Here is a 24,337-nt window from a genome sequence, read left to right as displayed (position 1 = left end):
GACCTGTTGGATAGGGTGGGCAGAAATATGTGGCTGTTAGCTAATGGTGTATGGGCAGGCGCCATCATTGAGTGACTGTAGGACAATACAAAATGGCTTAGACAAAACTTCTAGTTTGTATGATGAATTGCAGAGACCTCTACATGCAGAAAAATGTAAGTTAATATAGTTTAGTAGGAAAAACAAACAAATAATGTTCAACTACAGTGATAGTACTGTGTTGCTTGACACAGTCACATGATTTAAATATCTAGGGGTAACACTGCAGAGAGATATGAAATGGAATAAGCATGTAAGAACTGTAGTAGTGAAGGCAAATGACTGACTTTGGTTAAGTGAGAGGATTTTAGGAAAGTATGGTTCATCTGTAGAGGAGACGATGTATAGGACACTAGTGTGACCTGTTCTTAAGTATTGCTTGAGTGTTTGGGAGCCACACCAGATTAGTTTGAAAGACATTGAAGCAATTCAGAGGTGGGATGCTAGATTTCTTACCAGTAGGTTTGAACAACATATAAGAATTATAGAGATGCTTCAGGAACTTAAATGGGAATCCCTGGAGGGAAGGAGACACTCTTTTCAAGGAATATTATTGAGAAAATTTAGGGAACCAGCATTTCTGGCTGGCTACAGAATGATTCTACTGCCACCACTATACATTTTGCATAATGACCATGAAGATAAGATATAAGAAATTAGGGCTCATATGGGGCCATGTAGATAGCCATTTTTCCCTCGCTCTGTCTGCAAGTGGGACAGGAAAGGAAATGACTAGTAAAGAGTACTCTTGCAGAGTATGTGTGTAGATGTTGATGTAGAAATTTTGTCAATATTCTGTGAAGTACTGAGTCATATGCTTTTTGTAAGTCAAGAGATTCTGCAGTTACCTGATTCCCTTGGTCCATGGCTGTCAGACTGTCAAAATTAAATTTCAGGGAGAAGAAATAAAAACTTTTAGATTGGCCAAGAACATTGTAATTCTGTCAGAGACAGCAAACGACTTGGAAGAACAGTTGAATGAAATGGATATTATTTTGAAAGGAGGGTATAAGATGAATATAAGTAAACAAAAGCAAGAACAATGGAATGTAGTCAAATTAAATCAGGCAATGCAGAGAGAATTAGGTTAGGAAAGAAGACACTCACAGTAGTAGATGAGTTTTGTTATTTGGGTGGAAAAATAACTGATGATGGCCAAAGTAAAGAGGATATTAATTATTGACTGGCAATGGGAAGAAAAGAAATTTGAAGAAGAGAGATTTGTTAACACCAAATATAGATTTAAGTGCTAGGAAGTTTTTTTTTAACAGTAAATTGCAAAGCACTAAGGCTTGTTTGTTTACAATCATATAGCATGACAATCCTTTAAATTGTTGGCATCTAATCATTTTAGAACAAAAAACAGATGTGAACTTTTACAACAATATAAGCTACATTTTCCTATCTCTAGTTACAGAATTCATCTAGAGAAACAGGACTGCTATGGCACAAGAGGAAAAGCTGTGGTTATTATAAAAACCTTTGTTGAAAACAGGCAAGAATGGGTTGAAATAAAACATAAAACCGAAAATACAGAGAAAAATGTCTACTCTGATTTCTTGCAGATGCAAAATGGACTAGCTCATGGTTCAATACTATAACCTCTGCTCTATATCTTGTACCATGTGTAACAGATATGCCCACTCCACTAAATGAAACAGTTATTATCTATGTGAATAAGCCAGATTAACTGGTCAATAGTGACTCAGTAAAGGATTTGAAAAAGACAGCTATTGACAACATGCAAATGGCAGAATAATATTTTAGAGAAAATAATTTATTGATCAATAGGAAGAAACCAATGTGTACACAATTTGAAACAAACAGAACTAACAGCTCAGAGGTTCTTGTTCTGAGCACTGTGGGTGCAGACTAAGAACAAGTGGATGGTAGTAGGTTTCTGGGAATAGAGATGGACAAATTTTTTTCTTAAGAAAGCCACATTGATAAATATTGGTACAGATGCATTCTTAATGAAAAAATATGTGTATGTGGTGGACACAGAAATGTACTAGGTATGGACTTATCTTACCATGTGTATTCCAGTGATGGGAGGAGCAACAGAAGTACACATTCAGGGAATTTTAAAACTTCAAAAGAAAGCCATCAGATGCATAGCAAAACTAACACCTTAGGAATCCTGCAAAAACTAATTCAAAGAATTTAAAATATTAACTCCAGCAAGTTTGTACATATATGAGAAAATATTTCTTTTAATAGCAAATTTTACAGCACCTCCAAATAGAGATTTTTATGACCAGCACCAAGAACTAGAGAAAATTTCCATATCCGGGGCAACAAATTGCAAATACAGACAGGGGCCCAACATATGCTGGTAGCTTATTCTACAACAGACTGCTACTTAGTGTAAAGAGCACAAAGGAAATGAGCACCTTAAAAAAAAAAGCCGATTGAACATCTCATCTCTGGATGTAGGTATTTGGTGAAGCAGTACTTGCAGGGACTAGGATAAAACATTTGCTTTTTCTTGTGGAAAATAAGTATTCTGAAATAAGGAAAAAGAAAGACAAAGTGTAGTGCTGAAAATATAGAAGATGACATACAAAGTGGAAACTTGTGTTCCTGATCCTGTGTATTGGTGCAAATATGAGTTTTCACTATGTGTAACTGTCTAAATATTTTCTACAGTGTGTCTAACATATATGATCTAAAAATTTGGTCCCCAGTTTTTATACATGTATTACAATTTTGGCAGTAAGGTGAGAACATTCAACTTTGTAGACTTTCCTTATGTCTGCAAGACTGTTGTGTAAATTAATGCAGGCTATTGGTATTTATAAGCACTGGTTATTACTAAAAATAGTTTTTGTGTTTCTATACTGTGCTTATAGTACCTGGTCACTTTTGATTACCTGTCAACATTATTTTTTATCAATGACAAATTTCTAACATATTTGTTTATTCCATACAAAACTGGCAATGTGACATGTCTAAAATCATCATCAAATATGATCAATGGACAAAAACTAAAGCAAACTGCAGTGAACTAATCTACAGCTCATAATCAATAGATTCTGGCCAGAGTTCACATCTGCCCCAGAGATGTCTTAGTCTTATGGTTTAAAATCGGATACCAAAATCTCTGAACCTGAAACCTTCCATTGTCTCAAGGCCTTTTTTCCATGCACACAAACTTATTTCATGACTCTTAAAACATGTGTTAGTGAAGACGCTCTGTGCAAAATTCTTCCAGGAGGCTTCCTCTTTTATGCCTTTCCCCCCTGCCCATCTACTCCAACTACTTTTCCTTCTGCTCCTCTTCCTACTACTGAATTCCAGTCACCTATCACAATTAAATTTTCCTGTCCCTTAAATACCTGAATAATTTGTTTTATTTCATCATACATTCTTTCAATCTTCAAATAACATACGGAAATGCAGCCATGCGATATTTCTGGCAACCACTGATATTTCAACAGGAGAACACCCAGCTGTTACTAAGGCAAAATTTGCAGCAAGAAAATGCTGTGCAAGGAAATTATTTAAAACCTCAGTTTTCAGAGAAGCTCTGGAAAGATAACTCTCTCTCTCTCTTTCTCTCTCTCTCGCTCTCTCTCTCTCTCTCTCTCTCTCTCTCTCTCTCTCTCTCTGTAAATCAGAAGTTACTGACAGTGAAATTAATAATCAATGAGTGAGGCAGCATAAACTCTGTTCCTCTATTTTTTGACAAGTAAGAGAGCGTGGTTCCATACAAAAACCACCATCTCTATCGATAAAGTTACTTGCTAATTTATTTTCTACAGCTTCTTTAAGAACAGTACCCCAATAGCTGGAAGTGTATGCCAAAATCTCTGTGTTGTTATATTCCATAAGATGACTGGTGCCAAGGTAATGTTCTGTAATGGTGAATTTGCTTGGCTGTTGTAAGCATGTATGCTGCGTATTCTCAGTAGACCAGTTCTCCACAGTCCTGATAGTCTAACCAATATATGACATGCCACAACTGCAAGAAATACATTAGACATCTGCCTTAGGCAAACCGAGATTGTCCTTTACGGAACTTAAAAGGACCATGATCTTATATGGTGGTCAAAAAATACACTTCACATCATATTTTCACAAAATGTGACCAGTCGTGTTCAAAATTCTCCCTGCATAGGTCAAAAAGACCATAGACATTGTTGCCACCTTGATTTCATCACCACTCATCTGGTGCACAGTTGGTCAAAAGTGCAATGCATGTGTGATCTGCCTTTCACAATAACCATTCTGATGAAACTTCTCAAGGTCCAAGATGATATGGATATATGGATGCTGTGAACCAAGGGATGAAGTACCCTTTCATGCTGAGCCAGATGGTGACAACTATGAGCCTGCAGTGTGAGTAGGCTTCCTATAATTGGCCTGTCCCTTATGAAATAAATATTTAAATGGATTGAATTCAGGTGTTCTAAAAAGACATTCAATTTTTCTCTAATGCAAGGCCAAAGAACAAAAGTGTTGTCTACATATCTGAAAAAAATGCAGGTTTCAAAGCTGCTGACTCTAAGGCACATTCTCAAAAACTTCTATAAACAAATTGGCAATAATAGGGCTCATATTCTTTCAATCAGTTCATCATCTGTGGAGCCAGTTGTTGTATAAACTTTTACTAGTGTGATGGGTGTTTGTGTTGTGTCTGACGTATGGATGATAATTCATTCACCATGCCCTCATAGTAATTTACCCAAATTCCTATTTTCTTATTGATTGTTAGTCTTACTTTTGTATTTATGACCATGTACTCACCTGAGCAGAAGTCCTGTTCATCCTGCCACTGAACTTCACCAATCCCCACTGTATTTAACCTCAATTTATCCACTTCCCTTTTCAGATTTTTTAACCTAATTACCAAACCAAAGGATCTAATATTCCACACTACAATTGGTAGAATTCTAGTATTGTTTTTGTTATTTTTTTTATTAAAGATGTCATCCTGAGTGTTCCTTGCATGGGGGTCTGAATGGGAAATTATTTTATGTCCAAAATATTTTACGCAAGATGTCATCATCAACTAATCAAACAGTAGAGCTGCATGCTCTTGGAAAAAGTAAAGCTGTAATTTTCCTTTGCTTTCTGCCTTTCACAGTACCAGCACAGCAAGGCGATGTTGACTTATGTTACAGGACCAGATCAGTCAATCAGCCAGACTGTTGCCACTGCAGCTACTGAAAAGGCTGTTGCCCCTCTTCAGGAATCACATGTTTGCCTTGCTTCCCCCCATATACCCCTCCATTGTGGTTGCACCTATGCTTCAGCTATCATTGCTGAGGCATACAAGCTACCCCAACTTGGCAATGTCTGTGGTTCATGTGGAAGGGTGTCAATATATGACTTGAAAATTACAGAATCATCATACTGACACTGCAGCACAAAATTAAATCAATACTCACACAACTAAACCATAAACTAAACATGCTGACCCCATTGATATCATTATACTGAATACACAAAATATTACCCTGTACATCACTTAATAATAGCTGATGATGTACAATAACTTTTAATGAGATTTATGGAATTATTATGGTAATTTATGTATTTATGGTTATAAGGTTTTTCATAGCTCCTGAACTATGATGGAAAACATACTTTTTAGCATTACCATTGTATGTTGTTGTTTAATCACCAATACCATTGGGGGATTATTATCCAGCCATCAGAACTGTGACTGAGTATGTGATGTGGTGATTAAGACATGGGAGTTGCATTCAAGAGGATCAGAGATAAAATCCATATGCAACCATGCATTTTTAAATTTTCCTTGATTTGCACAATTGTGTACAGCATATTTCAGGATCATTTCTCTCAAAGGATAGCTGATTTCAATCCTTATTCTTCCCCAGTTTTCACTTGTGTCTGTCTCTAATGACCTCATTATGTTTGAGGAGGCACTAAATCATTGTCTTCTTCCCAGCCCTGTGTTACAAGTTATGAGGGAAAAGTTGTTTTTAAATATTTATTTAATTTCTGCTGTAGCTGAGTGTTTAATTAAGAATAAACTTATGATGTCCTCAAACTATTTACCATTGTCACACTCATATCAGTTTGCTATACCCATAGAAACTTAATTGGTTCTTGTTCTTACTCAGAAACTGTACATTTTTATTTTCACATTATCTGAGAAAGCTTGTGTTACCTGGGTATTCATATATAACTGTGCCCAAGACTTTGTATGCTTGGTATTTATTTTTGACTCATAAAGCTTCTTTGTCTACAGAGACTGAAGCAGTATGATTGGGGACATGTGTGAAGAGTTAGTTTGCTTCTGAATTTGAGAGAGAAAGAGAGAGAGAGAGAGAGAGAGAGAGACATAGAGCTGGTCATACAAAAGGCAACTGACACTAGGGTCCATACCCACAGCATACAGGTCATGCCATAACATAAACTCACCAGGAACTGTGGACATTTAATGAAAAATAGTAAATTGTTAATGAATAAGCAGGATTCAATGTATAAAAACTCACTTGCCCGTGCCACTTCCCATTAAAATTTATGATTCTATGATGTCACTTTGAAGAGAAGTAACTTTAAGCCTCTGCAAATGCAGGAGTGAGATAATGCATGATGCTTTTGATCAGAGTAAGATCACACCTCTCTTTCAGGAGAAGTTTGCAAAGAGTGAGTTAAAGGTTAGTGTTCTCAACTTGCACCATTTCTTGCCTCATGATCCGCATTGGATTCAGAAAACCATGTAGTCCTCAGTCTTTTATTCATTCTGGTGTACAGACAAAGACTCAAACCTTTTTCTAGACATTTTTATTCGTAAACAAAACACAATCAGTAGTGAGTAGGCATTCAAATCACAAAGCAAACTTAATAAATTCGTTTTTCATAGCGTAGAATATAAATAAAGTCCACTGAAATAAGCAAAGCAATATTGCTAAGTTTTTAATAAATGAAGCAAAAGCAGTAAATCCTTATATTCTAGCTATGGAAATTCAATATTAGTCTGTATTTTTAAAGATAAAATTTTGGCACTAAATTCTGTCACTAACACGAAAATATATCTATCACTGAGTTAAAAAAACTAACAACCCCATCTTTTGATTCTTTGGTGTATTGTAAGACTAACAATACCATCCATTAGCTTTTTGGTGTACAGTGCTGTGATGATTAAAAATCCAAACTACTAAGATGAGCAGACAATTTCAGGTAAAACTTTAAATTATGATATCTTTTTTCCCCTTCTTTGATTTTGATGAAATTAAACCTATGTGTTGCTACAAGATATGTTCAAGTCTCTGTGATAATTCCATGAAAATTAGTCTTGTAGGTTTACAGATTAGTGTTTATAAACACACAAGCAGTAGGTACAACAGTTTTGTTTTTAAACAATGGAAAACCCAGGATGGAATGTAACAATAATATGAAAAGGAAAGTTGTCACTCACCATATAGTGGAGATGCTGAGTCGCAGATAGGCATAACAAAAGGATTGTCACAAATAAAGCTTTTGGCCAGTAAGACCTTTGTAAAAAAAAAGATGATCACACACACACACACACACACACACACACACACACACACACACAAATGCAACTCCAACACACATGACTGCAGTCTCAGGCAACTGAGCAAGCAGCAGCACCAGCGCATGATGGGAGTGGTGATTGGGCGGGGGTAAGGAGGAGGCAGGGGCGGGGATGGGGAGGGATAGTAGGGTAGGGGATGCAGAGAGGGAAGTGCTGCTGAGGAATACCACCCGGGACAGGAGCAACTGCATTACATTCTCTGGGAGTGTTTCGACTACCTCTCGTCATGCCCTGAAATGAGAAATGTTCTGCCCACTATACTTCCCACCCCTCCCACAGTGGTATTCCATTGTACACCAAACCTACACAATATACTCGTCCACCCCTACATAGCACCTGCTCCCAACCCCTTACCTCATGGCTCATACCCCTGTAATAGACCTAGATGCAAGACCTGTCCCATACATCCTCCCAGCATCACCTACTCTAGTCCAGTGCTTATGATCCCTTACTCCATCAAATGTAGAGTTACCTGTGAAACCAGTCATGTGGTCTACAAGCTAAGCTGCAACCACTGTGCTGTATTCTATGTATTCTATGTGGGCATGACAACCAACAAAATGTCTGTCTGCATGAATGGCCACTGAGTAACTGTGGCCAAGAAACAAGTGAACCACCCTCTTTGCTGAGCATTCTGCCAAACATGACATCCTTCATTTCAGTGACTGCTTCACAGCCTGTGCCTTATGGATCCTTCCCACCAACACCAGCTTTCCTAAACTGCACAGATGGGAACTTTCCTTGCAATATATCATACATTCCCATTACCCTCCTGGCCTCAACCTATGTTAGTCAATGTCCTCACCCATCCAGCCCCTTCCTTGTTCTCATTCCAGTACTACACAGCCCTCATTCCACCATAAGAAATTGATCTTAAATAATGATTACTGAAAGCTATCAGATCTCTACATTGCTACACATTTACACAAGACAGGGTTTTATATAATTTCAGCTGTCTCCACATTGCAGGCATTGTAGCTTTCCAAGTTTGTAAAATTCAGAATTGTGGTTTGAACAGAGCTGTAGGCCAATGCCTCCAAGCTTAGTCATGTTTGCATCATAAACACTATGCTGTCATCCAGGAGATCTGGAAAAGATGGTACTGTGATACAGGATCATGGAACTTTGTCACTCTTTCTACATCTACACAAATACGCCCTGTAAGTATGGCAGAGAATAACCAGTGTTGTCACTCACATGGACCATGAGGGTACTGTCTTTGGACTGTCAGCTTGCTTGTTATGATCTGTTGGTCAGTGCTAAACCATTTGTTATTAAACTGTATCTTTCTTTCCTATTTGGTTATTTAACGTGTGGTACATGTATGGCATAATTTTTTGTGTGACACTACATGGTCACTTTCCTCCTTCTTTCTTCCTCTTCCACCACTCAAATGATAAAGGTAATGTCATCCTAGCTTTCAGATGTCTACTTACTTCTAGAGGTCACATACTTCACAGGCACTGTCATTCCATAGGTCAGGCTGTTCCTGCTCAAATGCTTGGCTGTTAGCAGCCTGATGCCTGCAGGCTATGATGGACATGTGTGGGCAAATGGCTGATATTGGGCAGTGAGGTACCTGGGCTAAAGCCTGTGTGGCTGTATGCCTCAGCTCATCCTAGTGTCCATGGATAATGATGGGTAAATATTTCATGCACAAGGCAGTACAAGGTACAAGTATGGTGGAAAAAGTCACACTGGCAGGTAGCCTACACTAGCTATGTCTGCTCACTGGCAGACTCTCACAGTTGCCCATGTCCCATGAGGCAGCATTAGAAGAGTCTGCTGTAAGTGACAGCAAGTACTTCCTCCTGAGCACATCATAACACTCTTATGATTCTCGAGTGCATGTGTACATGCATGCATATTCTCTCTCTCTCTCTCTCTCTCTCTCTCTCTCTCTCTCTCTCTCTCTCTCTCCGCACATACACAGACACAAGCAGACATTTGTAAAGGCTTGTGTCTGTATATGTGTGGATGGATATGTGTGTGTGTGCAAGTGTATACCCGTCCTTTTTTCCCCCTAAGGTAAGTCTTTCCGCTCCCGGGATTGGAATGACTCCTTACCCTCTCCCTTAAAACCCACTTCCTTTCGTCTTTCCCTCTCCTTCCCTCTTTCCTGACGAAGCAACCGTTTGTTGCGAAAGATAGAATTTTGTGTGTATGTTTGTGTTTGTTTGTGTGTCTATCGACCTGCCAGCGCTTTCGTTCGGTAAGTCACATCATCTTTGTTTATATATATATATATATATTTCATGATATTACATATCACCTGTTCTTATTTTTACCACCAATAATCAATTTTTATGTGTTTCAGAAATCCCTTTAACTGCGATAAATGAAGTGGTTGTGTCACATGTTGGTGACAGTATAACAATAGGCTGTCAGATGGTATCACCTATGTATGTTATGGAGTACTGTTCATTTAAGCGACCTGATGGAGCTGTATTTGGACCTCTTCAAAATGCATCATCCTATGTTCACATTATGGAAGCTGGTCTCTGTCAATTGAGTATCAAGAGTGTGGAAATGAGGGATCTTGGAGAATGGACTTGTACAGTAAAGATAAAACGTGAAGAAGATGAAATATCAACCACTACCATCATTCAGTTTTCAGGTACTTATCACACTAAATGATACATTAAAACCACTTGCTTAACTGACAGTTCTGCAGAAAGGTTGCGTGATGTTCAATGTAGCTAACTGCTGTAGTATTACAAAATGTCTCCCGCAATCTTCTTCATTTACCACTTCAGAAGTAATTTTAAGAATTCTGGTTCAACTAAACTGCTGTTAATAATAGAGATAACCAAAGACTTAACATTAATTTAATACAAGAGAATCACATCACCCTGAAAGTGATTTGATGAAATTATTTATTTGTTAATGCATTTTATTATTAAATTTCAGTAGTATATCTAGATTCAAACAGCAACTGATGTGATGCCACAGCTGGTGACATTTTGCAGTCGCAGCATGAGCCACAGTTCACACAGTAAATCAGAACTGCTATGTAGTTCTACAATTTTCAAAATGATGCCAGTGCCAGTTGAAATGATTTGGACAGGTGTTAATGAAGTAGCACAGATTGTGCCAGTAAAAGTGAGTCAGAGTTAAATGTTCTGAAAAGAAAAGAAAATGCAAATGTTGGACATAAAATGGATTTTGTGCAGCAAGACAATGGGGGTTACAAATACACTTGGAAAAGAATTTACATCCAAAGATGAAAGTTCATTCATAACCATTTTATCATGACAAAAACAAATTTTGAGTGTGTGTTGAGTAGTGTATCAAACTCCAGTCAAAGATCAGAAACACATATGAGGGATGTAGCCCCAGGTTGTGTGAAGCTGCAAGTAACGCTTAAATATTTGGCAAGTGGTGATTTCATGTCATCTGTGCAGTGCACCTATTGTGTCTCAAGGAATAGAATTATTGTGTTCTTACATGGGATGTTGAATGGTATTTACAGAATTAATACTCATAAATGTAGATACATTCATGAACTATTTTTCAGTAATAAAAGCAAATTTTGAGTACTTGTTGAGGTGCATACTGAACTCCATTAAAAAATCTAACCATCTTACTAAAGATGCAGTGCTTTCTTGATTGTAACTACAAGTGACACTTCAATGTTTGACATATAGCAACTGACTGTCATCAATCCAGTATGTATAGGATGTCCCCATTAGTAAAATTTCAAAGTTGTTGTTTAAAGAGTTGGATATTATTTTTGATGCTGAAAAGACTCATTTGAAAGCTAATTTTTCACACTTGCACCCTGTATCAGATAAAAAGTTGAAATTATCAAGTTATTCTATACCATAGTTTGTAATCATGCTTTTTGTAAGTGCACCAAAAGACACTTTCTATAGTTATTCATTGGATATTTGTTCCTGTATTAAAAGCTACAGTCAAGTTGAAATTATGCTGCAATTTCTATATCTTTTGCTGTAGTTTCACTGAGTTTAGTGAGAGATTCACCTTCAAACTACCCAGTAGTGAAAACTTTATCGGCATGATTAGTGTTTGATTTAGTTACATTTGTAAAGAACTACATAACGGTTCTTACATTTGAGCAGAATTTAAAACAGTTTTGTCCTCTACATCAATTTTAGAAATATCATGGCCACTAACTGTAGCGTCTGTTTCAGCTTTGTTCACTGACCATAATGTCATTGTCTTATTTACATTTTCCAAGGAAATCTGTTATCTAATAATTCTTTTTTTACCTTCAAGATTTTCTTAAAAATATTTTTGTGATTTTTTCCATAGGTAATAAACTCAGTAATTTGTTGTGTTTTAATTCTATGAGTAGCTGTCTTTTTCTCACACTGGATGTTTTTACTCCTCAATAATTCACTTTACTTTACTTGATAATTTTTATTGTATTCAGTAAGAGGCAAATTATCATGAAAATGTGTCAAAAGCTTTCTAAGAATTTAGAAACATTTGCAGAACTTGAAATACTATGCTCCATAGTCTGTTGTAACTTGTTTAATCTATGATGAACTGTATTTTGGCATAGATTTTTTTAGGGTAAGTTTCCATTTTTTTGTTAACTCCAAAAACAGAGCACAATGGTCAGAAAGTCCTAAATCCAAACAAAATTTATTAGTTTCATTATAAGTACAGTAAAACTTCACCAAAGCAGAATGTTTATAATTTGGGAATCTGGCCAAATTGTACAAATATTTTAGTACTGACTCCCAAATACACTTGCACAAAGAGGGATGTCTCAAATGCAGAAATGAAATGCAAATTTTAAGACTTAATTAATAATTGATTTTATAATTTGGACAAAAGCTTCTACAATACTATTGTATTATGCTATACCTTAGTTATTTATGTGTGTATGAGGATGCTACTTTGAACACAAAGATTGCACCGTCCTGGCAATGCTGTTATGTGGAAGAGTTGAGTGTTGTTCTGTTAAACTATAGTTTTATCTGGCAAGGACACACATTCCAAGGAAATGCAATATCTGCATTATTTTCTGCAAGTTTCAGTTAACTTGTAGCGCTTTAAGTGACAATAGGATGTCAAACAAAAAGTTTGTGTCACTAACATTTAACAAAAAGATTATGGTAATTGAGAAGAGTGAGAAAGGCAAATTGTCTGTGTGTAAAATAATATTGCATTTAAAATGCGGGAAAACAAAAATTTATGAAACTTCGAGAATCGAGGATGAGGTATGGGATGAATGGATAAAAGGGAACATGTAAAAGAAAGGAAAGGTGAAGAAAATAGGAAATGAAGCAATTAATGAGATAGTGTGGAAGTGGTTCATAAGTGCAGGGGCAAAAAAATTATCTTTGTCTGGAATCATGTTGCAGTGTGAGGCTCTAAAGATTGCTAAAGAGCTTGGGAATATGGAGTCTAAGGCATCCACAGAATGGGTGGACAGTTAAAAGCTAGACATAACATTGTGTGGGATGAAGGGCATGGGGAAGCAAGAAATGAGCTAAAAGTGTCTAGGGTAGTCCCAATATATAAAACCGGAGATATTGACTCACCTTCAAGTTACAAACCAATATCCATTGTCCCAGCTCTCTCTGAAGTGTTTGAATGTGTAAAATACCAACAGTTATCTGTGTACTTTGAAAATGCAGGAATAATTAGCAAATCACAGTATGGTTTTAGGAAGAACTTGTCAACTCTTGATGCTATAGACTCAGTAGTCAAACACATACATCAAGTTTTTGAGGATAAAGGATTTGCTCAAGTTACCTCTGTAATCTAAGTAAGGCTCTTGCCTGTGTAGAGCATAAAATACTCCTAGAAAGAATGGGGTACTACGGCATTTGAGGTAACACCCGTAAACTATTAAAATCATACCTACAGAATTGCAAGCAAACTGTTTGTGTAGGTAAAGAAAAGTCATGTACTGAATTAGTTAAAATAGGTGTACCACAGGGATCTGTACTGGCACCTTTTATGTTCCTAATAATGATTAATGATCTGCCATCATTCATTCAGTCCATGACAGTACTATATGCAGATGATACAACTTTCATTCATTGTAGTACCAGTAATGATTTCAGCAGCCTCAAAGCTTGTGTTGCAGAGACAGTGACTCAAGCAGGATGTTTAAATCAAATGCCTTCCTACTGAATGATAAAAAAGTGCAACAGATGGTTTTTAGTCTAAGACAAGCCTCCATCAGATGATCCTAGTTGTGTTAAGGTTTTAGGGGTGTGTATAGATGAAAAATTATCCTGGGGTCAACATGTACAATATATAAGTGGTAGATTGTCTAGATTGATGTATTTACCATTTCCATTTATGGACTGTGTATCTCAAAATTATGTTAGAATGTGTTATTTTGCATTGTTCCAAAGCATCCTAACATTTGGTATTATTTTATGGGGGAACTCGAGTTCAGTTTGTGACATCCTAATACAACAAAAGAAAACCATTAGGATAATTACTGGCTCTCCACATAAAGCACACTGCAAACCATTGTTCTGTGAACAAAAAATCATGACTGTAATAAACCTATATATTTACTGTGTTTTACTCCATACAAAAAAGAAGTTGGTGGAAGCAAAACGTAGAGAAAATATACACTCCTACACATGAGAAGGAGCAAATGCATTTATACTCCTTACCACAGACTGTCAAAGTCACTTAATAGCTATGAACTGATGGAACACAAATCTTTTAATAAGTTTTCACAATATGTACAAGATCTACCTGAAAAAGCATTCAAACAAAAACTGTATGAATGGCTAGTTGCTCACCCATTCTATGACATAAACGATTATTTCAAATGTAATATAATTTTGTGGTATTAATGACATGCCCTTGTTTTCTTTGAATTAATAGTTATATTGTATTATACTCCTGACGTTGGCTATTGCTGTAATGACCAAATGACAATAAAATTACTATTACTATTATTATTTTTGTTATTATTATCATCATTATTATAATGGGAGGAAAACCTGGGCAACTGACATTGGAAAAGAGAATTCTGAAAGAGATTTTGCGTGCAAATGACCTGCATAAGTAGAAAAATTTCAGGAAGAATTAGAATAAGAAGAATAAACAGAAGAAATTTAACTAGTGTACATACAAATAGTATTACATAGTAGGTCAAAGTGTCATACTTTGTTACAATTTTTAGACTTTTCTGGTAGCCAACCTTGTAACAGAAGTGTTATATAGTTTCTTATTCCTTTTTCTAGTGCTAGCAGTCACTTTTTATGATCTGCAGTCATTTTCTGAAATTAGGAAAACTACTTTGGAAAATTAAGGGCTTTCCAAATGTAAAAACATGCTACAAGGTAAAACATGCTCATGTACCTAGTGTCACGAAACAAGTGCTGTATCATTTCAGAGATACAGAGGCAAGCGAGTGTGGTGGGGCTTACCCTAGTTCACTGCTAGTAGCAGAACGTCACCATAACACATCTATGCATAGCCCAAGTATTGCACCATAATTAAGAATGAAATTAAAAGTGAAAGATGCATTTTCAAACTTTTTCAAAATATGCTTTAGCATAATAATGTTTAAACTGTCAAGTCTCAGATTGATTAGATCATTACTTTTACCTAAATATGTCATTTTAAGAAAAAAAATAGTGGCGCTAAATAATAAAGCTAGGAAGCCAGAAATTGGTCATAATGTGCAGATGTATGTCAAAATTACCTGGTGCAAGTCTCAATGTGATTCAAAACAAATTCTGGTCAGAATCCGTGTTTTAAAAAAAATTGAGGGCACTAAATATTAGACTTAGAGATATGAAAATTTGTATGGTGCTTCAGTTCAACATAAAAATAATAACTATGTGACTCTGTTAAGCAACCTCTAATAGTTTTTGAGTAATTTACTGAAAACTAAATTTGGAACAAAAACGTCCTTATTTATAGTAGATTAAATATCTGCTATATTAATGCTAGGAAGTTTTGGTTAGAGCCCATGATGAAACCTACTAACTAATACAGTTATAATAAGTTTTAGGACCTTGATGATAATAACAACCAATACAATGTCTTTTTAAGTTGTAGATCAGCGGTCGTTTTCTACTGTCAGCCCTGTTCTAAAAATTCTAGAAGGCAACGTTTTAATGCAAGTGAGCTAAAACATTTTCTGTGATTTTAACCAACCTACCTACATGCATGCAAAATTACAAAGATTCTAAATTGATTCATAACATTGTTATTAAATATTGTGTGTCTGAGAAAGCGGCCGTTTAGAGACTGCTACTGTGGGCATAGGGCAGATGACGGCACGTGTTCCCTTGGCCGTCCACTGCACCACATATACAGGGTGTTACAAAAAGGTATGGCCAAACTTTCAGGAAACATTCCTCACACACAAATAAAGAAAAGATGTTATGTGGACGTGTGTCCGGAAACGCTTAATTTCCATGTTAGAGCTCATTTTAGTTTCGTCAGTATGTACTGTACTTCCTCCATTCACCGCCAGTTGGCCCAATTGATGGAAGGTAATGTTGACTTCGGTGCTTGTGTTGACATGCGACTCATTGCTCTACAGTACTAGCATCAAGCACATCAGTACGTAGCATCAACAGGTTAGTGTTCATCACGAACATGGTTTTGCAGTCAGTGCAATGTTTACAAATGCAGAGTTGGCAGATGCCCATTTGATGTACGGATTAGCACGGGGCAATAGCCGTGGCACGGTACGTTTGTATCGAGACAGATTTCCAGAACGAAGGTGTCCCGACAGGAAGACATTCAAAGCAATTGATCGGCATCTTAGGGAGCACGGAACATTCCAGCCTATGACTCGCGACTGGGGAAGACCTAGAACGATGAGGACACCTGCAATGGATGAGGCAATTCTTCGTGTAGTTGACGATAACCCGAATGTCAGCATCAGAGAAGTTGCTGCTGTACAAGGTAACATTGGCCACGTCACTGTATGGAGAGTGCTGTGGGAGAACCAGTTGTTTCCGTACCATGTACACTGTGTGCAGGCACTATCAGCAGCTGATTGGCCTCCATTGCAAATGGTTCATCCAACAATGTGTCAATCCTCATTTCAGTGCAAATGTTCTCTTTACGGATGAGGCTTCATTTCAATGTGATCAAATTGTAACTTTTCACAATCGACGTGTGTGGGCTGACAAGAATCCGCATGCAATTGTGCAATCACGTCATCAACACAGATTTTCTGTGAACGTTTGGGCAGGCATTGTTGGTGATGTCTTGATTGGGCCCCATGTTCTTCCACCTATGCTCAATGCAGCACGTTATCATGATTTCGTACGGGATACTCTACCTGTGCTGCTAGAACATGTGCCTTTACAAGTACGACACAACATGTGGTTCATGCACTATGGAGCTCCTGTACATTTCAGTCGAAGTGTTCGTACACTTCTCAACAACAGATTGGTGACCGATGGATTGGTAGAGTGGACCAATTCCATGGCCTCCACACTCTCCTGACCTCAACCCTCTTGACTTTCATTTATGGGAGCATATGAAAGCTCTTGTCTACACAACCACGGTACCAAATGTAGAGACTCTTCGTGCTCGTATTGTGGACGGCTGTGATACAATATGACATTCTCCAGGGCAGCAATAGCGCATCAGGGATTCCATGCGATGGAAGGTGGATGAATGTATTCTCGCTAACGGAGGACATTTTGAACATTTCCTGTAACAAAGTGTTTGAAGTTACACTGGTACGTTCTGTTGCTGTGTGTTTCCATTCCATGATTAATGTGATTTGAAGAGAAGTAATAAAATGAGCTCTAACATGGAAAGTAAGCATTTCCGGACACATGTCCACATAACATATTTTCTTTCTTTGTGTGTGAGGAATGTTTCCTGAAAGTTTGGCTGTACCTTTTTGTAACACCCTGCATAAATACATCCTGGGGGGCAAGACCAGGCTTCACTTCGCACACAGCTACCATAAGATCCACGTCAGTCAGACTCAGGAGTGTGCATTGCCTTGGATGGTGTCGGAGACCAGCTGTTCCAAAACGCTTAATTTCAATAATAATAGATAGTGAACACAAGAGGACTGTACACTGTTCTGGATTGCATAGATTTCGCAAAAGTAACTGTTGGTGTGCTGCGCATAATGTTAACAAATCCGGGTGGCAAATGGTGACAGTTATTTTCCACTTTTGTGGTGAGCATTTATTTTGATTATCAGTAGTCAGGGTGAAAGACAGTTTAGTAGGAACTTGCCATAGAGGTCACCCCAAACTGCTCATAGTGCTGTTTAGGGCAGAGAGATTTACTGTCAGTATGAACATAATGAATATTACCATATTGTGCATGTGAAACTTTACAACTATATGTATCAATTAAAACTCAAAATCTTCATTTATAGTCATAGTCCGGATCCCACTGAGCATATAGAGAACAGAAACATTTCTTTCAGTGGGCTGAACAAGAAAGTGGACTTGCAGACTAGGAACTATGGTCGTATGTTCTCAATCGCTTTCTGGCTGATCACAGAAATAGTTGCCAGGCTCTTGTAAAATATGGCAAACAATATTAACAACAATTCCAATTTCCTCCTATGACTTATTATTATCATTATTAAAATTAGTCAACCTACTGCCCCACGCTAGGACAATATTTTCTATTGAAATTTAAAAGCATTACAGTTTAGAAAAATCTTGTCAATACTGTCTTGAATGATCTATCTGTTGCATTATTACTCTGCTACACGCCAATAGACATTAAGTGAAATCAAATTAAGCAGAAAGATTATGAAAACCAGTTGCAAGAGAAAAACATTTTGAAATTGAATCTATTGAAAACCAACACAAGTTTCCATTTTCAGGATATGAAAAATTGTTAAGACATTAGAGAAACTCACTTCATTTGCGAGTATTACAAGTTCCATGGAAGCAGACCTTCTGTTTCAAGTTACACAATGGTGCATGACCAACAAAGTATGGCTTGTCTGTTCACATGATATATAAATACTTCCAAAAATTTATAGTATTTTACTCACCATAAAATTCTGAGCCTGAATAATTAATAATATATTGCAAAGAGCTAAAAAAGGCATATAAGTTTCTATTTCTTGATGGGGTGTATTTAATGTAACAAAAGGGTGAATGAATACACCATATTGTATAAATAAATACCTAGCATCTAGTGCCTTAGTGTTGATTGTGTTTGAATTTTCTTGTGCAGAAACCACATTCTGAATGTGGCACAAAACATATCAGTGGACTACAGAACATAAGAAGTTGTTGTCTGTGCAAACTGATAACATTTGTGTATTTGTGTTTAATCTCTGTGGCATGAAGCAGGTTTGACATAGCAGCAGCAGCCACCCCCTCACCACTTTCAGACTATGAGACAAATACTTGGATATTACATTTCTTGATGTATGGGGAAAAAAGACCATTTAGTATTCAGCTTAAGAAGATTTTGAGGTGGATGAAATAACATCCTTCATCATGGCTGCAGTGAATCATTGCGACAGCCTCTAAATGGATTCACATTGGTTTGAGATTAACTGGCATACAAGGAAGGCTGTACTTTAGATTCAGTTTTGTACCTGTGATCCAGAATTTTAATGGTGACAATAAATTGGGATTAACACTGGCAGGGCAACAAAATTGTCATTTGCTTTGATTGTGAAGTACCGATAATATTACCCAGCATGTTGACTACGAATGTGATACCAAATAGCCATCACATTCTTTAGTCTCAATGAAAATAATATAAAGAGTTGTTTTCTGTTGGAGGTGAGAATTCTTAAGAAACATAATGACATGAGTAGCTTGGAAGTGATAACTGGAAAGAGAGTGCTGAGTATTGAAATCAGTGGACTATGTACTGATTCTATTTTGGCAATGAATATTCCAATACTCAATTTCTTTCATATAGCTGAATCAAAAGTTGATTTATTAAAGCATGTATTACTCTGTCCTTGCAGAGCCACATTGCTTTAAGCAAATATCAAACTAATGTATATAGTAAATAGAAACCTTTTTCTGTGTCAAGCAGATCGAATATTACGTTAATTGTGAGGTGTTACCATATGTAAGTTTTAAATAGAAAATTTGGATATGAAATTCACAAATGAATAAAACCAAATTAAGAGTTTCAAGCCAAAATTAAGTAAAAGTCTTAATTGGTTCATTATTTTCAGCAAACCCTTCAGTAGCTTCAGCAGGTGTGGGTGCTGCTGTTGGCATAGCAGTTCTGGTAGCAGCAATAATTGGGCTACGCTTTATGCGAAGAGTCTGCCAACAAAAAAATTCTAATATTGTAAGTTTATCATCTGGCAAGCACACAATGCTTGTGTTGTTCTGAATGTTATTGTTACAAGCTCTCATTTGAAAATACATAACACTAGAATGCTCAGCTTTGAACTGTCCCCTAGAACGCCCAATGGAGGTCAACTTACCACCAAGATTTTTAATGCATTTAAACCTTTTTCATTTATTTTTTTCCTCTATAATATTGATGTGGGGACATATTTACGAGGGCCGTTCAGAAAGTAACCTCCGGTTGATTTAAAAAAATACACCAAGTTAAATAAAAATATTTTAATATATACATCTTACAACTACATCTTTGCACTATTTTTCTACATAGTCTCCATAGCGATTGAGGCACTTATCGTATCTCTTCACAAGCTTTGAAATTCCTTCTACATAAAAATCACCCGCTTGTGCCTGGAGCCAGCCTGTGACCGCATCTTTGAGCTCTTCGTCGTCATCAAACTGCTGTGACCCGAGCCATTTCTTCAAATGCATGAAGAGGTGATAATCACTTGGCGCCAGGTCTGGGCTGTAAGGTGGATGGTTGATAACGTCCCACTTGAAGGACTCAAGAAGGGCCGTTGTTCTGCGAGCAGAGTGAAGACGGGCGTTATCGTGCAAAAAAACGATACTGGAAGTCAGCATACCACGGAGTTTGTTCTGTATAGTCCGTCGTAACTTTTTTATTGTTTCACAGTACACGTCTTGATTAATGGTCGTACCACGTTCCATGAATTCAACTAACAACACCCCTTTGGCATCCCAAAACACCATTGCCATCAGTTTTCTGGCAGAAAAATCTTGCGAGGCTTTTCTTGGTTTGGTAGGCGAATTTGAATGTGCCCACATCTTTGATTGTTCTTTTGTCTCAGGGTTCACGTACTTAATCCAGGTTTCGTCACCGGTCGCGATTCTGTTTAACAATGGTTCTCCTTCGTCCTCATAACGTGACAGAAAGTCTAATGCAGAGGCCATTCTTTGAGTTTTGTGGTGGTCAGTAAGAATTTTGGGCACCCATCGTGCACAGAACTTACGGTAACCCAATCTTGCTGTCACTATCTCGTACAAGAGAGTCTTAGAAATCTGTGGAAAACCAGTAGACAACTCCGACATTGAGAAACATCGATTTTCACAAACTTTTGCATCAACTGTCTGAACGAGTTCGTCAGTCACCAATGATGGTCTACCACTCCTCTCTTCATCATGAACGTTTTCTCGTCCACTTTTAAATAAACGTACCCATTCATGGACAACTCCTTCACTCATAACTCTTAGTCCGTACGCGGCACAAAGCTCACGATGAATAGCTGCTGCAGAATATCCTTTGGCTGTAAAAAACCTTATGACAGCACGCACTTCACATTTGGCGGGGTTTTCTATTGCAGCACACATTTCAAACTGCCACAAAAACTAAACTAGCGCAGGTACGACGTTCACTCGACCACGGCTTGATGCCGACTGACCTGTTGAGTGCGTTAACGCACAGATGGCGTCGCTACTCCCCCCACAACCCGCACTGTGACCAATCGGAGGTTACTTTCTGAACCGCCCTCGTATTTAGACCTGCTAAATTTTAGTTTTATGTTTCACTATACAAAAGTAAGTGACATTGTATTAGATATACATAAAATTGCTTAGTTTTCAGTACCTATGTCTTACATCATATAACAGTCGGTGACAAACATTATTATCATAGAATTGCTTATCTGTTCACTAATTATACTTTTATCATATAAACAATTAACTAGTGTTTTTCTACACACATCTGTTTACTCAGAGAATCTCGTGTATCTTTTTTCTTAAACATGAACTGCATACAAAGTTTTAATACATAAAACACTTATCTTTAGTGTTGTTTTCCTTCCACAACCCAACTTTGAAAGTTTTTTCTTTAGCAATTTTAAACGTTTATTTTTCTCTGTTGGCAGTCCCTTACACTACTTTTGTGTGACATTTGCTCCACCACATCTACATCAAATTTGGTGTCGTAAAAGTTGACTGTTTCTGGAATATTACTTTCTGTAACTCTGAAAACTGTTACACTGGGGTGCATGGAATTAAGAATAATCCCATTTCTGTTAGCCTTTCATTGGTAAAATTTTAGAGTAATGTCATCAACCATGTAAATAACATTTCAGAGAAGTGTAAGTTGTCTTTTTCTCAAAGATGGTGGGCAATTCCTTTTTACCCCTGTTGGAAGTGCCAGCAATGCTTATATCCTTCTTTTTCAGTTCTTTTGCCAGTGTGAGAGAATTGAAGAAGCTGCATCATGTAACAGTTCCCTTCTCTCATAAACAAGGTTCTGTGAGATGTTCTGTAACAGGTTCTCCCAGGTTCTCTCTGCAACTCTCATTTCATCTTTTCCAAAATAAGGAAAACCATTCAGGACATGTCTAACTTTAGCATTTGTGAGCGGCCAGTATTTTATTTTCGGCTTCAGAAAGGCTATGACTGTGATAATGAACCATTATAGTTATTAGTTGAACAACAAATAGAGATGCAGAAACTGTTACGTGCAACGCTGTATGAAGTTAACCATTATTGGCTAACAAAAGGTCCTAAATAAACCTGACAAGATGCATTTCTGTAGGAAGTGGTCAACTGAACGCCATTGGGAACCAATGGTAAACATGTACTTCTCTTAAAAATTTGTAGTTACAAAGAAAAACAATTAAAACTAATTAAATATTCTCTAAAACAGTGGAAAGTCATTAAAATAACAGGAAAAACTATTTTATGCCAAAGAAATTCACATCTCAAAACCAAAAATTAGTCAGCTGACCTCTGCTGGGTGTTCTACTGTTACAATAGTTATCAATTAAATTTATCATATTAAATGTCAAATTGTCATTTTAATTTTTTTTGGAAAGATAGCTTTCATTGTGATGTCACCAATTCACAGCTCTGTGACTGTAAAATGTACATAATAATGTGTTTTTTGCTCCGTGCTCTCCATTTGACAGACAAGCTCCTACATCTGATGGATGGTATGGTTGTATTAGATCAGGAATAGTCATTTAAGCTGTATTGCATTCTGGATGTACATATTCTTCTTAAGAGACATTATGGGGACTGATGACCTTAGATGTTAAGTGTCTTAGTGCTTAGAGCCATTTGAACCATCGGAGACATTATAGTATTAATAATTCCCTCACAAATTATTATTGAATGGTTTCTCTTATTTTGTAATTCACCTATTCCATTTTTAAGTATTTTACAGTATCTCTTTCTGGCAGGGGAGCAAATTATTGTTTGCAGCACTTTAACTTGTCACATAAAATAAAATAAAGAAATTCTCTTTGGTTTCCAAAATTTTACAGTCTACACTTCTCTTAATACAAAAGTCAAATGCTAAATTAATCCCATTTTATGCATCTGTACAGTCATCACATCATTAGTTTAAAAGGGGCTGATATTCTGCTATTTGTGTGCATACCTTTCATTTATAACATGCTTTGATAGTCAACAGAAAATTATGCCTGACAATGAAATAATAGAAGCAGATCTGTTGAAGTCTATGCATGTATCCATTTCACTACTAGACAGTCATATACATTAATAAGAATAAAATCTACCTTCATTTCAAGATATGGACAAGAATGTTAGTGTGTTGCTGATAACTAGGCATAAATACATTAAATTCTTCACACAGATTTGATGTTTGATGAGTTAGATACTAGCATTCATAAATATGAACACCTGATGCTTGAAGTAACTGTATTATGAAGAAAATTCCAGGACTTAAAAAGAAAAAAATCTGGGAAGGAAACCACTCATCTTCCGCTTTTTATACATGGCACATATAAAAATGCATCACATTCGAAAATCACATAAAGTTTCCAGCTTTTTGTTGTTGATTCGGTTTTCAGGCTATAGACTTATTTGCTGCAACTCTGCTCACTACTGTAGCCTTTGCAAGGCTCATCATCTCCACATAACTAGTCCAATTTACTTGCTTGCTGTGGTCAATCTTTGGTCTTTCTCTCCAGTTTTTACTCCACACATTTGTACAGAAACCAGATGGCAGTTATAAGAGCCAAGGGGCATGAAAGGGAAGCAGTGGTTGAGAATGGAGTGAGACAGTGTTGTAGCCTATCCCCAATGTTATTCAATCTGTATATTGAGCAAGCAGTAAAAGAAACAAAATAAAAAAATGGAGTAGGAACTAAAGATGAAGGAGAAGAAATAAAAACTGTGAGTTTTACCAATGACACTGAAATTCTGTCAGAGACAGCAAAGGACTTGGAAGAGCAGTCAAATGGCATGAACATCAACAAAAGAAAAGCAAGTATAATGGAATGTAGTCTAATTAAATTGGGTGATGATGAGGAAATTAGATTAGTAAATGAGGTACAAAGTAGCAGATGAGTTTTGCTCTTTGGGAAGCAAAATAACTGATGCTGGTCAAGGTGGGGAGGATACAAAATGCAGACTGGCAATGGCAAGAAAAGTGTTTCTGAAGAAGAGAAATTTTTTGACATTGAGTATAAATTTAAGCATCAGGAAGACCTTTCTGAAAGTATTTGTGTGGAGTGCAGCAATGTAT

The 24,337-nt window shown here is 36.9% G+C and overlaps 1 protein-coding gene across 1 annotated transcript in view; it reads left to right on the top strand.

Annotated features, from left to right (window-relative positions):
- The window catches only part of LOC124787709, a 169,691-nt gene that overhangs the window by 129,229 nt on the left and 16,125 nt on the right, over window positions 1-24,337 (top strand). Inside the window, exons 8-9 of the mRNA XM_047254543.1 lie at window positions 9,891-10,190; window positions 19,677-19,795. Of these exons, the coding sequence (XP_047110499.1) occupies window positions 9,891-10,190; window positions 19,677-19,795 (419 nt within the window). The remainder of the gene's footprint in view (window positions 1-9,890; window positions 10,191-19,676; window positions 19,796-24,337) is intronic.

Source organism: Schistocerca piceifrons, chromosome 3 (assembly GCF_021461385.2).
Source record: "Schistocerca piceifrons isolate TAMUIC-IGC-003096 chromosome 3, iqSchPice1.1, whole genome shotgun sequence".
Taxonomy (NCBI): domain Eukaryota; kingdom Metazoa; phylum Arthropoda; class Insecta; order Orthoptera; family Acrididae; genus Schistocerca; species Schistocerca piceifrons.
This window is presented reverse-complemented; position numbering and strand designations above follow the sequence as displayed.